The sequence below is a fragment of the Trachypithecus francoisi genome, unplaced genomic scaffold (assembly GCF_009764315.1).
Source record: "Trachypithecus francoisi isolate TF-2019V2 unplaced genomic scaffold, Tfra_2.0 Lachesis_group11, whole genome shotgun sequence".
Classification (NCBI taxonomy): domain Eukaryota; kingdom Metazoa; phylum Chordata; class Mammalia; order Primates; family Cercopithecidae; genus Trachypithecus; species Trachypithecus francoisi.
Genome location: NW_022681456.1, coordinates 83,131,709 through 83,148,667, shown reverse-complemented (window position 1 = coordinate 83,148,667; position 16,959 = coordinate 83,131,709). Strand labels below are relative to the sequence as shown.

Genomic DNA, 16,959 nt, shown 5'->3' with positions numbered 1-16,959 from the left:
GGTTTCAGGATGTCTGAGGATACTGAAATCCACAGGTGCTCAAGTCTCTCATGTAAAATGGTATACTCCAGCCTGGGCAACATAGTGAGACCCCATCCCTAAAAATAAAAATAAAAAAATTAGCCAGGTGTGGTGGCACATGCCTGTAGTCCCAGCCATTCAGGAGGCTGAGGTGGATCACTTGAGCCAGGGAAATCGAGTGAGCTGTGATCGCACCACTGCACTCCAGCCTGGGCCAACAAGTGAGACTCTGTCTCAAAAAACAAAACAAAAACCACCAAAAACAGTGTAGTATTTGCACATAACCTTCTGTGCACATCCTCTTGCATAAAATTATCTCTAGGTTACTTATAATACCTACTAATATAATGTAAATGCTATGTAAATAGTTGTTATGCTGTATTGACATTTTTTGTTTGTATTGTTTTTTATTGTTGTATTGGGGGTGTTGGGTTGTTTGTTTGGAGGCAGAGTCTTGCTCTGTTACCCAGGCTGGAGTGCAGTGGTATGATCTTGGCTCACTGCAACCTCCATCTCCTGGGTTCAAGCAATTCTTGTGCCTCCAGCCTCCCAAATAGCTGGGATTACAGGCATGTACCACCACACCTGATTAATTTTTGTATTTTTAGTAGAGACAGGGTTTCACCGTTGCCCAAGCTGGTTGCGAACTCCCGAGCTCAGGCAATCTGCCCACCTTGGCCTCCCAAAATGCTGGGATTACAGGCATGAGCCACCATGCCCAGCCTGTTGTTGTTTTGGAATATGATATTTTCCATCTGAGGTTGTATCCGAAGACGCAGACCCTAGGGATATGGAGGGCTGACTGTATTAAGGTGGGGCCTTTTGGGGTGCAATAAGGCAAGTCAAGTAAGAATAGTGGGATTAGCTCCCTTATAAAAGAGGCCAAGGGAGCTTTCTTGCCCTTCCACCTTGTGAGGGTACAGTGAAAAGACACCTGTCTATGAGGAAGAGGGCTCTCATCAGACATCGACCTTGATCTTGGACTTGCCAGTCTCCAAAAGTGTGAGCAATAAATTTCTCTTGTCTGTAAGCCACTGAGTCTAAGGTACTTTGTTGTAGCAACCAGAGTAGACAAAGGCAGCCACCTCTTAGACCTACAAGTATGCACACCAACGGCACAGCTCCTGGAACCCAGAGAGGAGGGGTCCGGGAAGTGGGCTTGGCAGAGAATTCTGGGGCCCTAGGTATAAGAAGTGTGGTCTAAAAGGAGACCCTGTGCCCTATATGGAGGGTCGTGGTGGCAGGAGGATCCGAGCAGGGACTTCTGAAGTGGGAATCCGGAGTACTGACCCCTGCTTTCTTGCAATGGGATTTTCCAGGCTGCAAGCTGACAGCAAAGGCTGTCATTTCTCTGTCCTCTGACACTGGTTCACTAATATCTCTACCTCGAGGAGTGAACAGGAAACAAGCAGACCAGTACAAAAGAAAAAAATACTGTTTATTCCACACAACTACATCAAGTGCTTCTTCCCCATTCTCCTCTCCCCTTCCCCGCTCCAGCCCTCAGGAAGCTTTGCCTGTGTAGGGAACAGTGAGGACCTCAGTGTCAGAGCCTGGTCCATGAGGCAGGAAGGAAATCTGGGCATGGGAAGGTAACTGGATTTCCAAGAACACAAAAATGTCAAGGTCTCGAATTCCAAACTCGTGTGTTCCTTAGTCCATTTGGCTGAGTTCTTTCCCTGGACTTCACCTGGATAAAATGCCATGGTTAGTGCAGGGTCAAAGGCCCTAGCTGATTCACCAGGAAAGTTTTGGTCTTTCTTCCATTTAAAACAAAACAAACAGGCTGGGCGCGGTGGCTCAAGCCTGTAATCCCAGCACTTTGGGAGGCCGAGACGGGCGGATCACGAGGTCAGGAGTTCGAGACCATCCTGGCTAACACGGTGAAACCCCGTCTCTACTAAAACCACAAAAAATTAGCCGGGCGAGGTGGCGGCGCCTGTAGTCCCAGCTACTCGGGAGGCTGAGGCAGGAGAATGGCGTAAACCCGGGAGGCGGAACTTGCAGTGAGCTGAGATCCGGCCACTGCACTCCAGCCTGGGCAACAGAGCGAGACTCCGTCTCAAAAACAAAACAAAACAAAACAAACAAAACCCCACACAGTTAAACCATTTCTGTCCATTCTTCTCCCTTTCCATAGTAAAGACGACACTAAACTCTGGCTTCAGTCCAGAAGATGTTTTCAAAACGAAATGTATACCGTCTCCTTTCAGAGCCTGTTGCTAGCAAAAAATAAAATAAACCCACCTCCTAGGTGAGAGGTTCAGGCCCCAGTTGCTTCCTGGGGGGTCTTACACTGTGGGAGCAAGGGCAGAGATCATAGGCCAGTGAGCTCTGCTTTGGGCACACTTCAGGGACACCCTGCATCCCCATGCCTGGGGAATTCAGCCTGCAAACCTCTCACCCCTGGTATTGTTCCTCTGAATGACCAGCAGAGGAGAAATGGTTTAGTGCTAGCTCAGCCTTGGGAAGACAGATTTAAATGAGGGAGGGGCTGAGAAAGCATGGCCAGGCCTAATTTAGACCAGTGGTTCATGATTGTTTTCCCATCATGACACAGGACAGATGGTGTCCTCCTGCACGTCCACCACCACAGACACAGCCTGGATTATGTGCTATTCCCAGGGTGCCAGCTGTAACCCATTTGTCTCTCTCAAAAAAGAAAGCATACCTGAATGCAAGCGTCTGAGCATGAAAACCTGCATCACTATACGTTGTTTTGTTTGTTTGAGACAGAGTCTTGCTCTGTCACCCAGGCTGGAGTGAAGCAATGTGATCTCAGCTCATTGCAACCTCCCGGGTTCAAGCAATTCTCCTGCCTCAGCCTCCCAAGTAGCTAGGATTACAGGTGTGTGCCACTACACCTGGCTAATTTTTGTATTTTTAGTAGAGACAGGGTTTCACCATGTTGGTCAGGCTGGTCTCAAACTCCCGACCTCAAATGATCTGCCCACCTCGGCCTCCCAAAGTGTTGGAATTACAGGCATGAGCCACCGTACCTGGCCTAATTTACTAAGTGTAAGTCACTGAATCCTTTACAAGCTCTGGAACTTAACTATTCTCACGGAAAACTTGTTTGCAACACCCCTCCCAAACGAGTCTGTCATCTCACTGAGGCAGGTCAATAACCCTGAACTAGAGTGTGGAGCCTCTCTGTTGAAGACATGCTCTTCTGGGAAGCTGGGTCAGGCAAGCTGCCCACCTGCTTCTCACCTCTGCTACAATCTGGCAGGCATGGTTTGTCCAAATGCAGCAGGGTGTGTGTGTGTGTATGTGTGTGTGTGCACGCGCGCATGCTGCACATGCGTATGCTGATTTAGCACACAACTGTCCTCCTCTCACTGGCCAGGCTACCAAGAGGGTGGCCATGCTGGCACTGCAGGGCCTGGGAGGGACCAACAGTAAGTGGGAAAGGAAACAGCATACCAGAAGCAGCTAGGCTAGGAGGTGGCTCTGCACCAGTGACTGACAGAGGTGGTGATGTGTCTCCGCCTGATGGTCACTCCCTCAGGGTGGATCATGGGAGGTCCAGTGGAGGCAGCTGTTGGAGACCAGCCTCTGTAAGGATAAGAGTACTGAAGAGAGGGGTGGTTGACCCCTGTGACTGGAGGCCCTTTAGGGACTGTCTACACCACAAGCCTGTGGTCATCTAGGCAAATCTCTATTCTCTCCCGACTTCCTGGAGTTACATACTGAATTTTAGGGGCTTTTCAGCCACAGTGAGGCTGGAAACTCACTTAACAGCTTGGATGAGAGCTAACCCCCAAGGTACCACAGCTACCCTGTCTAGAGGCAAAACCCAACCTGATCTGGGGGTGTTCTTGGCTCAGAGGACACTGGGGGGATTGCTTACACATAGACATGGTCTAAGACTCGACAAAATGAGATTTCTCCTCCAGTATCCAAGGCTTAAAGTTACAAAGAAAGTTAGAGTTAAGTCAGCTTCCACAAGAGACCTTCCCGGGCTCCATCATTTATTTCAGGATGTTGTCCTTTCCCCCACGGCCTTGCTGTCTGGTTTATTGTTTAATTTGCTCCTTTGAAGAAAGCCCCAGTATTGGGTTGGGAATGGGTGTGGGGACAAGAGAAAGAAAGAGAAAGTCAGCATTCCTTTCCTTATTTTTCTCCAGAGTTGCCCGTTTGTTTGGGCAGTGGGATTTTCCAGTCTGCACGTTTTCTTAACCCACATTTTTTTGTGGGAGGGATGGCCATTGACAGAGATTAGAATAAAATCTGAAAGAACGGCCTTATTTTCTAAATTCCCACTCTTCTGCAGACCCAGGACAACTCCACGACAGGTAGAGTTCACTGTTGCTTCCTTCCAACGTGGATTAAGAAAAGGTTCTGTTTTAGTGCAATTTTCCCCACAAAGGAACCAGGAAGAGGTGGGAGAGGAGATCCCATGTTCCAGCCCCAGGGGTTTGAGAACCTTCTGACCTTGAGGTCAGGGCAGACATTTGAGTCTGACCTTCTGAGCAGCACATCACACTTTTTTGAATTTTATCTCCTGGGTCCTTTCGGTGCGCCTGCAGGCAGTGTGGAGGCAGAAGGGCAGTGTGAGGCTGTGGTTCCACTGGATGAGTTGTCATACCTGCCACACTAACACAGAGGAGCAAAGGAGAAGAGAAGGTGGAAAGAGAACGCCATCAAAAGCAAGTGCTAATGGCCAGTGGTCCTTAGGAGCTGCTACAGCCCTGCCCCAAAGACAGGGAGTTTCTGGTTCCCCGAAAGAATTCACCCTTCAGAAACCATGCTAGCAAGGTGCTTCTCTAAGTGACATCACAAATCTTCTTCTTCAGAGCGACCAGCCCAGAGCCTGGAGCTCTCATGTGACCCCCTCTGGCCTCCCCATGTTGTGAGATGTGTGGGAGAAAAGGGACATTGATGCACATGCACACGGTGGAGTCTCATGACCTGGGGTGAGCACAGCTGCACGTGGCAAAATGACAGGTGCTGTCATGGCAGTGGCTGCAGCCGGGTGCCAAGGGAAACGGACAAAGTGCTAGAACACAGGGCCAGGGGCTGAGCCCTAAGGGATCTGAAAGACATTCAGCTTGCTGGTGTTCTTGAGCGTCTGGCGCCGATTGCAGAACCAAACCCTCACAACCTCACGGTCATAGTTGAGCTCCTTAGCAATTTCAGTGATCTCCTGGCCTGTGGGCAGTGGGTTCTTCTCAAAATAGGCATTGAGAGCCTCTATGGCCTGGGGGGTGAAGGAGGTGCGGCGTTTGCGTTTCTTGGAGGGCTCGCCTCCCACAAACTCCATCAGGTTCTGCTGGCCTTCCTGGTTCCTCAGCTCAGCTTCATTCAGCCACTTTTCCAGCACCGGCTTCAGCTTCTGGGCACTCTTGGGTGTGATGTCCAGCTTCTCGAACCTGTGGGCAACCCATACCCAGAAAGAGGGAGTGAGAGCATCTGGGTCTCTTTGGCACACCCTGCACCTAGGTGCAGGCTCCATCCTCAAGGAGCCGCTCCTCTAGGGGCTGGTGAGAATGTACCCAGTGCTCCCCTCACCGCCTCCACCACGAGCCCTCTAGCTTGGCCAAGTCCAGACTCCTCAGACCCTCTGATGTGCCCGGTCCTAACAGGGAGATCATTCCCAGGGCCTCAGCTCAGTCAGTAGTGGAATAATAATAGTGCAACTGCCTTACGAACATTCTAGAACGTTCCCCTAAATGAATGAAGTCCTTTGAGGAGTCACCTTGGGAGGCCTCCAGTCACACTCCCATAGCAGCATCACTAACAAGTCAGGCTGCTCTTTCTGGCTGAGCTGGATGTGGCGACAGGATTATCCACACGATGCTGAAGGCACTCTAAAGGTCACTGTAGCCTGACCTATGGAGCTGGCAGGCAGATGAAATCTTTCGGCCATCCCTGAGTCATGTGCTTATTCTTGTTTGAAACTCTATCCCTCCTGGCACCAAAACCAGTTTGTAGGCTGCTTACATAAAACTCAGCTATGTTACTTTATAGTCATGCCTTGTAAGAAGGGAGATGGGAGCATGATGAGGCATGGTGGGTTACAGTTAAGGGCCAAGATAGAATGGAAGTTCCCGGCCGGGCGCGGTGGCTCAAGCCTGTAATCCCAGCACTTTGGGAGGCCGAGATGGGCGGATCACGAGGTCAGGAGATCGAGACCATCCTGGCTAACACGGTGAAACCCCATCTCTACTAAAAATACAAAAACTAGCCGGGCGAGGTGGCGGGCGCCTGTAGTCCCAGCTACTCCGGAGGCTGAGGCAGGAGAATGGCGTAAACCGGGGAGGCGGAGCTTGCAGTGAGCTGAGATCCGGCCATTGCACTCCAGCCTGGGCGACAGAGCAAGACTCCGTCTCAAAAAAAAAAAAAAAAAAAAGAATGGAAGTTCCCACTTTGGTGACTAATTTTATAAGCTGTACTCCTTTCCTGCTAGAATTCCTCAGTGCATTAGGGTCTTGGGTTCCTCAAAGAAGACCCATATTAATGCCCAGGATTGGAGGATAAACTTCAGAGGGCCTCAGAAGGACAGGGTCAGTCTTTGACTACCCAGGTGTTCACGTCTACCCTTTAGACGGTCTTCCTTATCTGGAAAAAGGCTGGAGCAAGGGAGCATATGGAAAAGGGGCCAGTGCCCAGGTCCCCATGAGTGCCTGGTGACACCAGGCAGCTGAGCAGGCCCTAATCCTGTCTAGGGCAGCCTTACTCACCGGCAGATGGCTGACTGGCTGTAGGCTGGACCTTCCGTTGCAGTCAGAGCCTGACCCACCTGGGTCTGTGTAAGGCCCAGGGAGAGCCGCCGGATCTTAAAGTTCTTGGCAAACTCCCGGATCTCTTCTAAGTTGATCCCATCCTCATCCAGACTTGGAGTATGTGGCTCTAGGCCAGAGGGAGGGAGCAGGGATGAGTGTGTAACATGGGAACCATCCCTGCTTCTCTCTCACTACTCACGCAGTAGTGAGAGGTGAGGACACCTGGGAAAAGGCTCATGCACCTTCAAGACCTTTATCACCTTTGTCCCCAAGACAAGCAAGACTTGAAGAAAAGGGGCCTAAACTAACCTGTCCAGGGGTAAGGAGCTATTTTCAAGTTCTTCCAGCTCTAACTGCTCAACCTCCCCCACCTTCCTTAGGCTTGGCCCCAGACACACTTGTTGGTTACCCACATTCCTCAAATACTGGGTGAGAGACCACAGCGGAGACAGCCCGTGGCTCGGCCCCTCTGAAAAGCAGCCAGCTAGCCAGCTCAACAGCCTCCACTGTCATCAAGCCCAAACTCCACCTCCACAGGAATGGGAGTGAAAAAGCCAGCCCCTCATACTGGGCCTCTGTCCTTCCCCTTTGGACCCTAGGATGTTTATCAAGGAAAGCAGCATCTGAAGAGGTTGGGTGCCCAAATAAATGCCTCCCCGCTTCTCCACACTACTTCTCCAGGAGCCACTTACTGGACACCAACTGGCTGACGGTGGGGGTCTCTGAGCAGGTAATTGGGATAGGAGCAGAGGCAGATGGCTTGGCTGCTGGAGCTGGGCTGGCGATGACCACAGCAGGCTGGGGCACGGTTGGTGTGGGCTGGATAGGCTGCACCTGTGAAAGGACAGACAACAAGCCTTTGCTGCCCTCTGCCAGGCTCAGGGACTTAAAATCCCTGGGTGGACCAGGGGCAGGGCAAAAACAGGCATGAAATCCTCACGCATGCAGGACATTCCCGCCTGGGCCCTATCATAAAACAAGACTAGGCAGGGCATGGTGGCTGATGCCTGTAATCCCAACACTTTGGGAAGCCAAGGCGGGAGGATCACTTGAGGTTGGGAGTTTGAGATCAGCATGGGCAATGTGGCAAAACCCTGTCTCTACTAAAATTAGCTGGGCGTGTTGATGGGTGCCTGTAATCCCAGCTACTGAGGAGGCTGAGGCCGGAGAATTGCTTGAACCCGGGAGGCGGAGGTTGCAATGAGCCAAGACTGCGCCACTACACTCCAGCCTGGGTGACACAGTGAGACTCCATCTCAAAAAAAAAAAAAAGCAAGACTAGAGGCTGCTTATTAACACCAACCCAACAATAGTGACTGAATTATACTAAATAAGCACAGCAACCTGCCCTACCAACCTGGAGCTTCACACCCACCTGTGACACGGGCAGGTGAGAGGCTCAGAAAGGTTCAGTACACTTGGCCAAAGCCCCAACAAGTGCTCATCCTTGGGATAGCTGCTTCCAAATCTCTGCCCTCAAAGATAGCCTCAACCTGATTTTACAGCCTCTCAGGCCTCAAATGTACATGAACAGGGAAACTGGTAGGTGGCTTTTGGTATCTCTCTACGATGAGAGACTGTGCAGCCATTAAAAAGGAGAAGGTATACCTCCTACCTACTCTGATGTCTGAGTCATAGCCCTAAGTGAAAAATAAGGTGAAAATCAGTTCTGGCCAGGCGTGGTGGCTCACGCCTTAATCCCAGCACTTTGGGAGGCCAAGGTGGGTGGATCACCTGAGGTCAGGAGTTCAAGACCAGCCTGGGCCGGGCGCGGTGGCTCAAGCCTGTAATCCCAGCACTTTGGGAGGCCGAGACGGGCGGATCACTAGGTCAGGAGATCGAGACCATCCTGGCTAACATGGTGAAACCCCGTCTCTACTAAAAAATACAAAAAACTAGCCGGGCGAAGTGGCGGGTGCCTGTAGACCCAGCTACTCGGGAGGCTGAGGCAGAAGAATGGTGTAAACCCGGGAGCGGAGCTTGCAGTGAGCTGAGATCCGGCCACTGTACTCCAGCCTGGGCGACAGAGCCAGACTCCGTCTCAAAAAAAAAAAAAAAAAAAAAAAAAGACCAGCCTGGCCAACATGGTGAAATTCTATCTCTTACTAAAAATACAAAAATTAGCCAGGCATGGTGGCATGCACCTGTAATCCCAGCACTTTGCGAGGCCAAGGTGGGTGGATCACTTGAGGTCAGAAGTTAAAGACCAGCCTGGCCAATACAGTGAAACTCCGTCTCTACTAAAGATGGCTGGGCGCGGTGGCTCAAGCCTGTAATTCCAGCACTTTGGGAGGCCGAGACGGGTGGATCACGAGGTCAGTAGATCGAGACCATCCTGGCTAACACGGTGAAACCCCATCTCTACTAAAAAAAAAAACAAAAAACTAGCCGGGCGTGGTGGTGGGCGCCTGTAGTCCCAGCTGCTCGGGAGGCTGAGGCAGGAGAATGGCATGAACCCGGGAGGCGGAGCTTGCAGTGAGCCGAGATCCGGCCACTGCACTCCAGCCTGGGCGACAGAGCGAGACTCCGTCTCAAAAAAAAAAAAAAAAAAAAGATACAAAAATTAGCCAGGTGTGGTGATACATGCCTGTAATCCCAGCTACTGGGGAGGCTGAGGCAGGACAATCGCTTGAACCCGGGAGGCAGAGGTTGCAGTAAGATGAGAGATCATGCCACTGCACTTCAGCCTGGGCAACAGAGTGAGACTCCGTCTCGAAAAATAAAAAATAATTAAAAAAAAAGAAAATCAGTTTTTATGGAGTAATGCCTTTAAAAAATACATGTGAATTTCCAGAAAAACAAAATCTTGAGGCATATAAAGTGAGCTATCAAAAGAAGTTGTCTCTGGAGTTGGAATTAGAAGGGATTTTTACTTTTTACATTACACAAAATATTAGAATTTTTGTAAAAATCATATATCATATTTGTAATCAGAAGAAACTATAAATATATGAAAGCATTTGGTATTTTTTTTTTTTTTTAAAAAAAGCTTTCTAGGAAGTACAGATTTCTCCAGGATGGTCCTGTTTCCTGGATTCTACCCCAGTGTGTCTCAAGTCCATTGCTTCTTCATCCCCAGGGCCTTTGCCTTAGTTAAGAGTTCCTTGACTCTCCCTACAGCTGTTTAAACCACCTCACCACAGTCCAGTTCTTGACATCATATGAATAACAGGGATTTTTTTTTTTTTTTGAGATGGAGTCTCACTCTGTTACCCAGACTGGAGTGTAGTAGCACGATCTCAGCTTATCACAACCTCTGCCTCCCGGGTTCAAGCAATTCTCCTGCCTCGGCCTCCCAAGTAGCTGGGATTACAGGAGCCTGCCACCATGCCTGGCTAATTTTTGTATTTTTAGTAGAGACGAGGTTTCACCACGTTGGCCAGACTGGTCTTGAACTCCTGACGTCAGGTGATCCACCTGCCTCGGCCTACCAAAGTGCTGGGATTATAGGCGTGAGCCACTGTGCCCAGCCTATAACAGGGATTTTTAAGGCCGGGCGCGGTGGCTCAAGCCTGTAATCCCAGCACTTTGGGAGGCCGAGACGGGCGGATCACGAGGTCAGGAGATCGAGACCATCCTGGCTAATACGGTGAAACCTCGTCTCTACTAAAAAATACAAAAAGCTAGCTGGGCGAGGTGGCGGGCGCCTGTAGTCCCAGCTGCTCGGGAGGCTGAGGCAGGAGAATGGCGTGAACCCGGGAGGCAGAGCTTGCAGTGAGCTGAGATCCGGCCACTGCACTCCAGCCTGGGTGACAGAGCGAGACTCCGTCTCAAAAAACAAAAACAAAAACAAAAAAAAAAAACAGGCATTTTTAAAAAATGCATCTCTCAGCTGGGCACGGTGTCACATGCCTGTAATCCCAGCACTTTGGGAGGCTGAGGTGGGCTGATCACTTGAGTCCAGGAGTTCAAGACTAGCCTGGGCAATGTGGCAAAACCCCGTCTCTACAAAAAATACAAAAATTAACCAGGTGTGATGGTGCACACCTGTAGTCTCAGCTACTGGGGAGGATGAGGTGGGAGGATTGATTGAGTCTAGGAGCAGAAGTTGCAGTGAGCCAAGCTCATATCACTACACTCCAGCCTGGGCAACAGAGCAAGACTCTGGTCTCAAAGAAAAAAAAAAAAAAAGTACATCTGGTCAGCCATTTCCTTGCTAAAGCCCTTCAGCATCAGCAGTTCCCTAGTACCTTACCTGATACTGGTAATTACAAGAAGAAGTACTGTTTGTTTTTCAGGTGCTTTCTGTGCGTCAGTGTTCATTGCCTATGTATAATATATCCTTCAGCATTCATAACCTTCTAAAGTTGGTACCCTTATGATCTCTATTCACAGATAAAGCTAAGAGGTTATTTACAAAACTTGGAAGTGCATGCTACATTTGTGAACCACTGGCCTTATTGTCACCTGGGAACTTAGGAATGCAAACTCTTGGACTCCACTTCAGATCTACTGAATAAGAAACTCTGAGGTGGGACACAGGAATCTTCATTCCAGCAAGGCCTCCAGGGGATTCTGATGCACAGGCTTGAGAACTGCTGCTCTAGCAGGTGATATTTGCTGCAGTTCCCTGAAGGTAGAACACTCTCACATCCAACTCATCCCTTTTTATTTTTAGAGATGGGGTCTTGCTATGTTGTCCAGGCTGGAGTGCAGTGGCTATTCACAGCCATGATCACTGTACACTGCAGCCTTGAACTCTTGGCCTCAAGTGATCCTCTGCCTCAACCTCCTGAGTAGCTGGGACTACAGGTGAGCACCACCATGCCGGCTTCATCCCTTTATGATGGTCCAGTGTCCCTTATCTGTGAAGCTAACCTCCAAGTTTGTCGAGAGCTCGGTCCTCTGGGGCCCCAAACCACCTCATTTGTGTGTCCCTGTGATAGTTTTGTCCCACTGACTTGTCTCCAATGCCAAGCTACCTAAGACTAGGAGGGCATCTTATTCATCTTTGTGTTTTCAGCACTTGGAATATAGTAGGCACTCAAAAAATACCCCTAGAATGAGAGTGGAGATGTGGAGGGATGGAGGGGTAGAGGAATTGAGTGTAAAACTGACTTCCCAGGGCTTTTCAGGAAGATTGTTCACCCTAAAGCTGATCCTGGCCCAGTCTACTTTGACCATCACCTACCTCCCTGACCTTCTTAGAACAGCACTGGCCTCTGAGGGCACATATACATATTTTGGGTGTGTGTGAGTAGCGGGTCTCAGGAAGCTGTTTCCCTGGGCTGAACCTGGGTGGACACATGTGGGCTTTCTACTCTGGGACCTCCCCCACTTTAGGAGGTGCCCTGCTCTCCTAGGAGTTTCAGACGATGCTGTCCTGCCTGGCAGTCTGGAGGGAAGCAGCCAGTGCCAGATGGCAGAGCCTGCGCCACGCCCCACCACCCCCAGCCCTTGTACCTCACTCTTAGCAGGGGACTCAGGTGTGCTTGGCTTCCGGACAGCCACAGGTGGAGGCAGGGGGCTGCTGGCCAGGGTCGCAATCACCTGGCCCTGGGCGTTCAACAACAGTTGGGGGGTCACGGCCTGGACCTGCAGGCTTTGGGCTGGTGCTGGGGCCGCCACACTAGCTGAGTTCACTACCCATGGAAGGGTTCCAATAACCTGGGAGGAAATAAGGCAGGGACCCCAGGTGTGAGGGTAGGATCCAGCTCCACCCCAAACCCAAATCCCCACACCAGCAGGGGAAGAGACTAATGGACAAATCCCTCAACCTGCTCTGGCCTCAGTTTCTGCATGAGTAAAGTGCAGGATTCACACTCTAAGGGCTACTTCCTTTATTCCAGCCTCAGAGCTGTGGTGGAGCAGGAATAGGTCTGGATGTGGATTCAGAGAGACCTGCCTTGTTCTGCCACATTTTAGCTGTGTGGCTTTCATTGCTCTGAACCTCAGCCTTCTGTCCTGTAAGATGGGAATAAAAATCTCCACCTAATAGATTTGTACTCCAAAGAAAGTGAGATGATGTATGAGAAAGCACCCATCATAAAGCCTGACCACAACATGGGTGCTCCGTAAATGAAAACCCCCATGTAATGTGAGCACCTCCAGGATGTTGGTGGGTACACCCCTGACCAGCTTCAGCATCGGCAGAAAGCCGCCACCGAGGAGATAGGAACAACAGCTTGACATCTGTTCGAGTTTCTATGACCCACAGCCCAAGTCCTGGCTGCCTTCCCCTGGCCAGCCTCTCCACAGTCCCCACCCTCCAGCCCTGCCTTTGGCCACTTGCCTGTCCCTGAGCATTGGTGAGGATCTGACTGCTGATCCCCGGCATGCTGGGAATGGCGCTGGTAATGACCGGAGCTGTAGTGAGGGACCCCAGGATCTGGGTCTGTCCCCCAAGGGAAGCAGCACTGATCTGTGGGTGGAGGAAGAGCCTTGCTCAGAAGCCGAGGGGTGAGAAGACCCCTGGGCAGAGGGAAGAGGACAGAGGGCATTGGGGTGGGTAGATGTGATGGTGGGCTTCAGGCCCATGTCTACCAGCTGGATGGTTTCCAGGGCTAGGGGCTGCAGGGGTCAGCAGGGAAAGGGGGGCCACAGTCATGGAAAAGTAACTCTGGTTAATCTTTCTGCCAGGGTAGAAGGGTCACACCTGAGAGGCTGATGTGATCCTAGTCATATCTAACAGCTCCCACTGCCAAGCCAGGAGCTACACTGGACAGACACCAGCATAGAGCTGTAAGCTCTGGCTGCACCTTAGTGACAGCTCACAAGTTTTCAATCCCCAGACGTCATCCCACCCTCTGAGCCTGGTCCAGTGGTTCAGGTTCTGGAGAATGTGCCCAGACCTCTTGGCAGAGGTTGTCTGCTTTTATCTGGGATGGACGGGCTGGCAACTGCAAGGAGAAGGCCTCAGAGGGAGCCCATCTCTGCTGATGTGTTGGAAAAGGGCTGTTTTCGGGGGGGCTCGTCCTCCACTGTGGGAAGGGTCAGTTCCACCCTTGGCCCATGATTCTGTCCATCCCTGGTCAGCCCTGGGTGAGGGCAGCAGCTTACGATTCCTGGGCTAAATGCGAAGCCTGCAGGCTGGACGGTGATCTGTGGGGGGGTGTCCACTGGCTTGGGGGTAGGGGCAGCAGCGGTGGCAGCAGTGGGTTGCGGGAGGATGGCAGGCGTGGTCTGCAGCAGCGGCTGGGTCTGGAACAGCGTCTGGGGCTGGACTGGTGGCCGGGGTTGGGCTGTCGAGGAGGCCTGTACTGGTGCGGCAGCTTGTACGGGTGCCGGAAGAGCGGTGTTCAGCACAGCAGCTGCTATGGAGCAAGGCAGAGACAGAGGTGCTCAAATGCCCAGCCACTGCCCAGAGCGGCTCCAATCCCAAGGGATCTGGCACAAGAAGGAGAGGGGGTTGGGGCAGTGGGCACAGTGGGGCAGGCAGCCACGATTCCCTTGATCCTTGAAGGGCTGGCACATGCCAGCATCTCTCATCCCCCCTCCCTGGGGCCAGATGTGTAGGTTCAAGAACCAGATGTTGAATCTTCTTGCAGTCCTTCCCAGGAGGCTGGTCATGGGGTGAGTTCTGGCGCAGGGGGAGAGGGGCAGTCTCAGACAGCTGGCTGAAGTAAGACAGGCCTGCAGGGCCAGCGTGGTGTCACGGCCTACAGTCCCGAGGTGCTGCGGCAGCTCTGCGGCCGGATGCCCAAGACACCGGATCCAGAATCCAGGGCCGTGGGTTCTGAGTCCAACATGGCAAGCACACGTGCGGGGGTGTAGTGGAGGGTGGTGGGGGGCCTGGTGCAGTCCTGGGAAGAGTTGCCATTACCTTGGAGACCGGCTAAAGGTGGCTTGAAAATTCCCCCCGTAGGAGAAGCAGCGGTCAGTCCTGGGAGGGCAGCCACGGTTGCTGTAGGAATTGTCCACACGGCCAGCCCCTGCTGACCAGCCACTTGACCTGCAATACTGATGGGGATAAGAAGAGGTTGAGTAACTGCCCCTGCTGGAACCATAACTCCTGTCAGAACTGTGGCTAAGTTTTCCTGAGTCAAGACCTGCAAAAGCAAACAAGATTTCAAAAAGAAAAGAAAAAATAAAAGATCAACATTGACAGCGCAAACACTGGGTCTCTGAGACCCAGCTGAGCACAAACAAAGCATTCTGAGGGCGATGGGGCAAAGGCCACATGAGGGTGGGGAAGAGCCAAACCCTAGCTGGAGGCCCAAACCTGAGGGGGTGCCTGGACTGACTATCCTGCCTTCAGAGAAATCGCCCAAATCCAGGGCAAGGTGGCCCTGTTCACAGGATGGGAAGGGGGCACAGGCTTCCCCCACCACAGCCTGCTGCCTGCCAGGCCTTCTTCGGGCCCTTGCTGACAGGCCCTGTGCTTAGTGGCCAGGGAACAGGGAGCAGCGGCTGATGGAACCAAGTGGTCAAGGCCCCACAAAGGCCTCCGAGAAGTTTCTGATGGACCATACCCTTGGCTGGATGCCTTGGAGTAAGGGCATGTAGGGAAAGGGACAGGGAGTTCTGCATGCCTGCAGGATCCTGAAGGCAGCCTCTCACGGTGCTGGGGCCACTCCCTGGCTCTAAATGAGGACTCTGAACAACCCATTAACTCTTCCAGGCATCCACTGGAGGGCTGGCAAGGGTATTCATTCATTTAGTCATTCGATAAACAGAAACTCTGGCTGCATGAAAGAGTTAATGTTATTTCTGCAATCCTGGCTGGGCCCAAGGAGAAGATTCTGCAAATGCAGATCCCCTTTTCCAAATGGGCCTGATACAGGCAGGGGTGAAGCTGGAGGTGCCTAGTAGGAGAGTCCCTCCCTCAAGCCATAGCCCCTTCCCTCTCCTGCCCCATGAAGTTCCCAGACTCCATGGCTTCCCCATGCTGGCTGTCCCATGCCTCAATCCTACCCCCAGCCCTCTGTCCAGCTCCCGAGGGCAGCCCTTACCTGGGGGGCAGCTTGTACAGCCAGTGGCGTCAGGGTCTGCGATGCCTGAGGCTGGCTTGGGGCTTGGCTGAAGGTGGCAATGGCAGGGGCAGGGCTCGGAGGGATCCCCGGGGGTGACTTCACTTCACAAGGCATTGAGAGAAAGAAGGACAAGGAGTGAGCCTGACGTGAGTGGAGGGGTCACCACAGCAGTACCTGACATCCCATCTGCAGCCTGAAGCGGTGACCCTCAGTCCCATGCTGCATTGCTGCATAGCCCAAGACCAATCATTGGTCTTCCCTGGCCCACGAGGCAGCTTCCTGAATGCTACGGTGGTGAGGATAGGAGGCTGGGGAGCCCTGTGCCAGCTCTGGAAGGTAAGCCAACCCTTCTCACATCTAGCTGAAGAAGATACCCAGGTGTGTGTTAGCCCTCATTTCCTGGTCCTGTAAAAACTGTCACATCATCAACAGAGTGGCCTGAATCCCACACGTGTGTCAGGGAAGGCCAGAGCGAGAATGGATGGGAGTGGCTGTCCTTGGTTCATCCAGCCACTGAACCGCTGTTCACCCACCTCCAGGGTACTTTTGGTTGCAGCTGCTGGTTTGGGGAAGGGGCAGGAGTTCCTGAAGGGCAAAGTCCTGGAAGCAAAAGTCCCTGAAAATCAGACAGGTCTGTGCTGCACTACAGGATCACAGGGGTTCTCCAGGACAGCCAGCTTTTCTCTGCTCTTCCCTGAGGTCTAAAGTCATGTAAGCAGCTTCAACGAGCTTCTAAATGAACTTCCCATGACCTGCAGCTTTTTGCCTCCTCTTGGTACCTTAGCCTATGCAGGTACTGGGGAACCCCCACCAGGAAACTTCACAGCCATACAACAATGAGAAGAATGGTTATTATTTAATATATGATGAGTTAAAAGGAGCCTAGGAATTGAGTGATGGATATTGGACCAGATCAGTGGCTTCTTTTTAAATTTTTTTGAGACGGAGTCTTGCTCTGTCACCCATGCTAGAGTGCACTGGTGCAACCTCTGCTCACTGCAACCTCTGCCTCCAGGGTTCAAGGGGTTCTTCTGCTTCAGCCTCCCAAGTAGTTGGGATTACAGGCGCATACCACCATGCCCAGCTAATTTTTTTCTTATTTAAAAAAAATTTTTTTTTTTGAGATGGAGTCTTGCTCTGTCGTCCAGGCTGGAGTGCAGTGGCAACATCTCGGCTCACTGCAGGCTCCGCCTCCTGGGTTCATGCCATTCTCCTGCCGCAGCCTCCCGAGTAGCTGGGACTACAGGCACCCGCCACCATGCCCGGCTAATTTTTTGTATTTTTAGTAGAGATGGGTT

The 16,959-nt window shown here is 51.8% G+C and overlaps 1 protein-coding gene across 11 annotated transcripts in view; it reads right to left on the bottom strand.

The window, feature by feature from the left end:
- Positions 1–1,441: 1,441 nt before the first annotated feature.
- The window catches only part of POU6F1 (POU class 6 homeobox 1), a 42,671-nt gene continuing 27,153 nt past the window's right edge, over positions 1,442–16,959 (bottom strand). For 7 of the 11 annotated variants that reach the window (XM_033222045.1, XM_033222046.1, XM_033222048.1 and 4 more), the window contains 8 exons: positions 15,641–15,762; positions 14,512–14,737; positions 13,749–14,002; positions 12,982–13,110; positions 12,153–12,356; positions 7,442–7,583; positions 6,708–6,876; positions 3,960–5,396 (listed from right to left, as the gene is read on the bottom strand). In XM_033222045.1, coding sequence (XP_033077936.1) covers positions 5,051–5,396; positions 6,708–6,876; positions 7,442–7,583; positions 12,153–12,356; positions 12,982–13,110; positions 13,749–14,002; positions 14,512–14,737; positions 15,641–15,762 — 1,592 coding nt within the window. In that variant the 3' untranslated portion in view covers positions 3,960–5,050. Of the gene's footprint in view, positions 1,712–3,447; positions 5,397–6,707; positions 6,877–7,441; positions 7,584–12,152; positions 12,357–12,981; positions 13,111–13,748; positions 14,003–14,511; positions 14,738–15,640; positions 15,763–16,959 lie in introns of those variants that run through there. The other 4 variants (XR_004439906.1, XM_033222049.1, XM_033222051.1 and 1 more) reach the window with 4 other exon arrangements.